The 6,589-nt window shown below is 40.6% G+C and overlaps 1 protein-coding gene across 1 annotated transcript; it reads right to left on the minus strand.

Moving 5' to 3' along the window:
• Positions 1 to 240: 240 nt before the first annotated feature.
• gpr184 (G protein-coupled receptor 184) lies at positions 241 to 6,051 on the minus strand. Its single transcript, XM_089013707.1, has 2 exons — positions 5,771 to 6,051; positions 241 to 1,845 (listed from the first exon to the last, which is right to left on the minus strand). The coding sequence occupies exon 2, from the start codon at positions 1,838 to 1,840 to the stop codon at positions 839 to 841; it is 1,002 nt and encodes a 333-aa protein (XP_088869833.1). The 5' UTR covers positions 1,841 to 1,845; positions 5,771 to 6,051; the 3' UTR covers positions 241 to 838.
• Positions 6,052 to 6,589: the final 538 nt, after the last annotated feature.

Consider the following 6,589-nt stretch of genomic DNA (forward strand, 5'->3'; position numbering starts at 1 on the left):
TCTGAAAACCTCATGTTGCACCCAAAAGCCGCCAGAAGCGTCCAAGCTCCATGGAAGGAATTTATCAGCCTGTGGAAACGGGCTGATTCATTCCTCACAGGAGCTGTCGCCATTTGTTCTGCCTCTTTTCTGGGACGCTACATTGCAGTCCAGATGCCTCAAAATGACATGGAATAAATTCTTTAATCGATTGCAAACATGTATGCTTTCTTCTTCAGAACTATTGGAATCATATTCATAACTGGATGTGCAACAAGAAAGCATATTGTCCGAATCTGAAGTCATTGTTTTGATTCACAAGCAATGCAAGACGTCTTCCAAATTGTCGTATGTAAACCACAATCACAGTCATTATTCTTGACTTCAGATTTGAAAACTAGTTATTTATTAATTTGTTGTGCCTTCTGTGTGTAATCTGTGGAGGAGATGAAACATTCGAATGGTTTCCCCAAGTTCATAACGGCCCTCGAGACAAAACCATCACAGCAATGTGGCCCATAGCAAAACAATGACCTCGTCCACACTATGGAGGTGGAGTTGATTTGTTTTTTTGTTGCCATTTTTACATTTTGTTCCACGGTGGGTGCCGAAAACCCTCCATTCCAAAGCTTTCAGTCATTGGAACAATGTCTTCCTGTTAAGTGGTCCCTGGACCAAAAAGGTTGGCGAATCCCTGTGATGGATACCAGCTTCATCAAACTTCGTAGACGTCATAGCGGTCTTATCTGCCTCCTCATCTACAGTGAGCAGAATATGAAGGAGTTGTCGAAGGGGGTTGCACAAATATGGCAATGCGTCCGATTGTCTTAACCCGGAGAACCGAGTGGGAAGAGGACGTTCATATTAACTGATTATTCAACTTTGCCGTGTCGTGCCTGGAAAGTGGGCGCTCGTTCATCTGTGTCCTTTTGTGCCTTTTGCAGCACACTTTGACGTCATCTCGAATTCCATTACTGACTAGCACATAGAGCACAGGGTCCACCACGCAGTTCAAGCTACACAAGGCGAGCGTGCACGAGAAGGCAAAGTGCACCTTCTGCTCAAACTTGCAGTAGCTCTCGAGCGGATACGTGTAGAACATGAGCGAGCGGGTGAGCAGCAGGATGTGGTAAGGGGCGAAGCATACAGAGAAGATCCCAATAACCCAAAAAGACAGCATGCGCACCTTTTTCTTAACCTGGGCGCTCAATCCGGGACTCTGAGCCACCGTCGCTAGAACCTTCCAGTAGCTGACAGCCAGCACCAGAAGCGGGAGCAAGAAGCCGATTCCCACCCGGAGCAGGTTGAACAAAGCCACAGGTTTCTCCATGGGGTAGGTTTCATAACAACGGTCATCTCGGCCGTCGTGGGCGTCGGTCAGGTTATCGTTGAAAAGCACCACTACGTGCAGAACGGTGACCACGGCATAGATGCTGACGCACTGCGCCCAGGCGTAGAAAGACGTCCGCTGGGTTTTGGAGCGCAAGGGGTACGTGACCACCAGGCAGCGGTCCACCGAGATGCCGCACAGAAGGTAGATGCTGATGTACATGTTGGAGTAGTAGAAGAATCCAGCCACGCTGCACGACATCACGCCAAGCTGCCAGTGATGGTTCTGGTGGTAGTAGTTGATCCAGAGTGGCATGGTGAAGATGAAAAGCATATCGGAGAGTAAAAGGCTGAGCAAGAAGATGCCCAGGATGTTTTGCCGGCGCACTTGTTGCAAAATAGGGCCCAGGGTGACGATGTTGAAGATCAAACCGAAGATAAATGCCAGGATGTAGACGCTCATCAGGAGGTCGCTAATGACGCTGTCACCGATCTTAACGCATACTGTCGTCCAGATTCCCGTACCGTTCATGATTGCTGTGGGGGAAAATAACATAATTGGTCAGAATCATCTGCAATTAGCGGACAAGTAGTTCAGGGTGTCCTCGGTGTTGTCTGATGATTCTGGGATAGATTCCAGCATCCCCGGATAAGTGGATTAGAAAATGGATGGATAGCAAGAATCATATAAGGAATGTGAACAGGCGCCATGAGATGAAAATGCTATTTATCCGTTCAAGCAAAAAATAAAAACAAAAAACATACATAAATAAATAAAAAATAAAATAAAATGTGTGCCTGTTGTGTTGTGCTGTGTTATCCATCTACAATGTTGCTGGAGCATTTGCGCTCCAATATCCATTCCTGGAGACAATCAATATGACTTGTTAGCCAATCTATGGCATTTTATAATAATAATAATAATAATCATACTTTTGATTTACAAGCGCCTTTCAAAACTGTCAAGGCCACATTACAGTCACAGGATCAGTTTTTCTGCGGGTAAGTAGCGGCAGCCAGAAGTGCCAACGTTCACCAGCCAGTTAGCTAGCTAATAGATTGCCAGATAGCTATATAGCTATTAGCTACCTATCTAGCTGGCTAATAGATAGCTAGCCAGATAGATAGCTAGTGAGATCTAATAGATAGCTAGCCAGATAGCTAGCTAGTGAGAGCTAATAGATAGCAAATAAATAGCCAGGTAAGTGGCCAGCTAGATAGCCAGCTAGATAAATATTGACGAAGGATTTCCTTTCTTCCCGCTAACCTCCACGTTATTTTTCAAACTTTTTACATTTAAACTGCAGCTTCGAGTATTCCGGATTTTTTTTTTTATTTATTTTTTTTGTCTGTTCATTGACAAGAACATTGACTTGAACGCTGACTAATCTTCTTAATACTTATTTGCATGAACTCCCAGAGACCGACTGCAGCTTTAGTAAATAACATATTCAGAACTGGGGTGATCGTGCAAGTCTTGCTTGCATAAAGCACATTAAGGACAGCGCGGCACGAAGTAAATCAATCAACGATTTAAGTCGCTTATGAGCATCGGAGATGCACAGTCAGAGAATCCTGAAGTAAAGGGGCTGCTGTTATACAATCTCTACCCGGATGTTAATCTATGCCACTTCCCGACTGCATAATATTCTAAAGACAAGAACTACGCAATACAAGATGTCTGCAAGCATAACTGAGTCTTGACAATGACAAAGTGACAACCAAAGGTTCATACTCAATCATAATCTCTAATATCTAAAAAAAGCCATGTATGTGTTGGCAATGTGGAACTGAGCTTGAGTACTATGATAGACCTCATTTAAGCACTGGTAGAACATCCAATGTCTACAAAGGGGGCTTGAGGCAAGATTCGAAGCCAGAAGATTTAAAAGATCAGGCCAAAGTGCTAAAAGCTACACAACCACGCTAACCATCAAAAGAATGAGAAACTCTCCTTTACTCACTAGTCACTTCCTGGTTCTTCACCAATCACTGGTAGGTATACTAACACTAATAACAGTAATACCACTAATAATAATTACACTAATAATAATAATACAGTAAAGTCTTGTTATATCGATATCGGTTATATCGATAGTACTGCTTATTACGATACTATTCCTATGAACGCAAGGAGAAAATTTACATGCCGCAGGATCGGATATATCGATAGTCCGGTTATATCGATATTTTTTCCGACTCCGAGAATATCGATATAACGAGACTTTACTGTAATAATAATAATAATAATAATAGATTTCATTTATATGTGCCTTTCAAAACTCTCAAGGAGACCTTACAGCAACAATAATAATAACTACATTAATAGTGATATCAATAATAATAATAATAATATCAATTATAATAACAATATTACTATCACTGTTGCTATCGATACTAATGTTATTATTAACAGGAACATTATGATTAACATTAATATTAATATCAATGTTAATATGCACGTTAGTATTAATATGAATAACATTAATAACACTGATAACAGTTAACACTAATAACACTAATAACACCAATAACACCAATAAAAATAAAAATAAAATAAAAATAACAATAACTAACAATAATAATAATAATAATACATTTAATTTATAAGCGCCTTTCAAAACTCTCAAGTACACGCTATGCGATAATAATAATAGTGATAACAACAATAATAATACTCATCATGAGCTGACTTATTTATTTCTACTATTATATTGAAAATATTAATTGAGATATTGTATTTTTTTGTATTTTTTTTTTTTAAAGTTTTGAGCGGCCCGGTGAATAAGTGGTTCGCTCGTCTGCTTCACAGTGCAGATGTCTGAGTTTGAGTCTCGCTCAGGCCTCCCTGTGTGGAGTTTGCATGTTCTGCCCGAGCCCACGTGGGTTTTCTCCTGGTGCTCTGGTTTCCTCCCACATTCCAAAAACATGCATGGCAGGCTGATTGAACACTCTAAATTGTCCCTAGTTTTGAGTGTAAGCGTGAATGGTTGTTTGTCTCTGTGTGCACTGTGATTGGCTGGCAACCAGTTCAGGGTGTCCCCCGCCTCCTGCCTGAAGACGGCTGGGATAGGCTCCAGCACCCCCAGCGACTCTAATGAGGATTAAGTGGTACGGAAAATGGATGGATGGATATTGTATTTTTAGGAGAGTGTCTCAAAAGTTATCAGATATTTCAATATTTCTTTGTATTAAATTATCCAAGCCTGCTCCAGATGTGCTCAAAGAGCCAGGAAGGATATAATGCCATTAAGGTCCACGCCAGAGATGCTCTCGCCGATCTAAATTCAATAATGGAGAAGACATTTGAGTCTGCCCATCTTCAGCAAATGCTAATATAAACCCTTGTGCGGTTCCAAGCGTGCGTGTGTGCATGCAGGCGTGCTGCCAAAGCTGTTCATATAAGATGAGTAAGTGGCTGGAAAGTTTTATAGATAAATGATGTCTAAAATTACTCATCCATTTTGGTGTGCCCCTTTCAAAGGCCAAAAAAGGTCACTTTGTATCATAACCTTTTTTTCGTTTTCTGCGTAAGAACATTTTAAGGGTTAACTGATGTTTATTTTTGGTCCGGTTAAAGCAGACCAGGCCTGCTTTTCATAACTACTAGCCAAGCTTCACTTGACTCCTTGTTCCATATGAGCCAACTATGTGTTTGTTAATGTTGTAAACTCAAGTAAGCTACGTTATTACTCAAGCGAGGCTTGAAATCCCCGTTTCTCTCAGGCATGATTGTACCTCAATCTAAATTTACTCGCGGGATATTTTCAGGTCAAGCAGCCTTAATACAAGGTGCCTTGTGGTCAACATAAAATATTTAAATGCAGACAAACAGAAAAATGGAAGTGAAAAAAAATATGATCTGAAAGTATTTAAATCATACTGTTACAATCATACTGTTTTATAGGGTGACCCAAAAAGATGCATACCCATAAACATTTCAATTGTGGCTTTGATTAAAATGCTATTTATTTCAAATTACAACCACTCGTTATTCAGTTTACGGAAGACCATTCACCAGAGTTTCGCCCATTTCTGTCAATTTTTAGACAATCTATGGCTTTCCCAAGATATGTTCCAAATGGCCACTATTTCGTTGCAAGCAAACCTGTACTCGTCTGACAAAGTTGTCAATCACTTTTATACACTCCTCTTTCGTGAGAAAACATTACTGCAGTGAGGGACTCAGAAGGACGCATCTTTTTGGGTCACTCTCCAAAAAGAGGTGTACAAGCAAAAAATAAGTTGCAATAATAATACAATACAATGCATATTGATTTATATAGCGATTTGACAACAGCTGAAGCTATAACAAAGCGCTTAACATGGTAAGCTATCACATACAGAAAATAAATAATACGTTGTGAAAATTAAGTCAATTTATTTAGAGGAAAACTTTATAAGTCCTCATAATTTGAGTTATTTTTTTTACTGAAAGGCAAAAAAGTGGTAAGGAGCTCACCTGCTAATGTTTGGATGTCAACGAGTCTTTACTGTAAAGTCCTGGGGAGAGAAAATTGCAGTCCAAAGGGTGTACGCATGCCAAGTTGTTGTCATAAAGTCACAAATATACTGCAAATGAAAATGGAGGTAAAAAAAGCTTTTGTTTCTCATCTCTTTTTAGGAGATGCTTTGAAATGCTCAGCGAGAACTGTCTGTAGGTGAGAATGCTAAGAGGGGAGTGCCCGCATGTGCAGAGGAGGGAGGTTTGTTTTTTTTTCCACGCGTGTATCGAGGAGGAAATAGCGTTGGAGGTGGGTGGGGGGCTACAAACTGCAACAGATGTGAGCCACATTTAACTTACACAGGGAACAGATCATTAAATGTGATCACACATTGGGTTTTACACTGACACCTAACTTCCCATCAAGTCCCATAAATGATGATCCAAACAAGACTTCCGGAATGTTCAGCGCGAGTCTTAAAACGTAAAATATAGCTCTATGCGGTGGAATCTTTGTAAAATACGCTCAGTAGAAAAAAAGAGGCAGAAAACGGCGACCGAGCTCCTGTGAGGAATTAATCAGCCTGATAATCAGGCTGATAAATTCCTTATGTGGAGCTTGGTCGCACTCTTCTGGCTCTTTTTGGTGCAACATGACATTTTCAGACCAAACAAGCACAGCAAAATGCATTGACCTGATGGAAGGACTGCTACAATGTGTCCTTTTTTTCGGTCAGGGGCGTTCCTTCAGTGACGTCACGTACGGACTCGTCACCAACTGAAAAACAAGACTTCCGGAATATTCAGCGCAAGTCTTAAAACGTAAAATATAGCTAT

The sequence above is a fragment of the Hippocampus bargibanti genome, linkage group LG14 (genome assembly GCF_051943395.1).
Source record: "Hippocampus bargibanti isolate YZ-2025 linkage group LG14, ASM5194339v1, whole genome shotgun sequence".
Taxonomy (NCBI): domain Eukaryota; kingdom Metazoa; phylum Chordata; class Actinopteri; order Syngnathiformes; family Syngnathidae; genus Hippocampus; species Hippocampus bargibanti.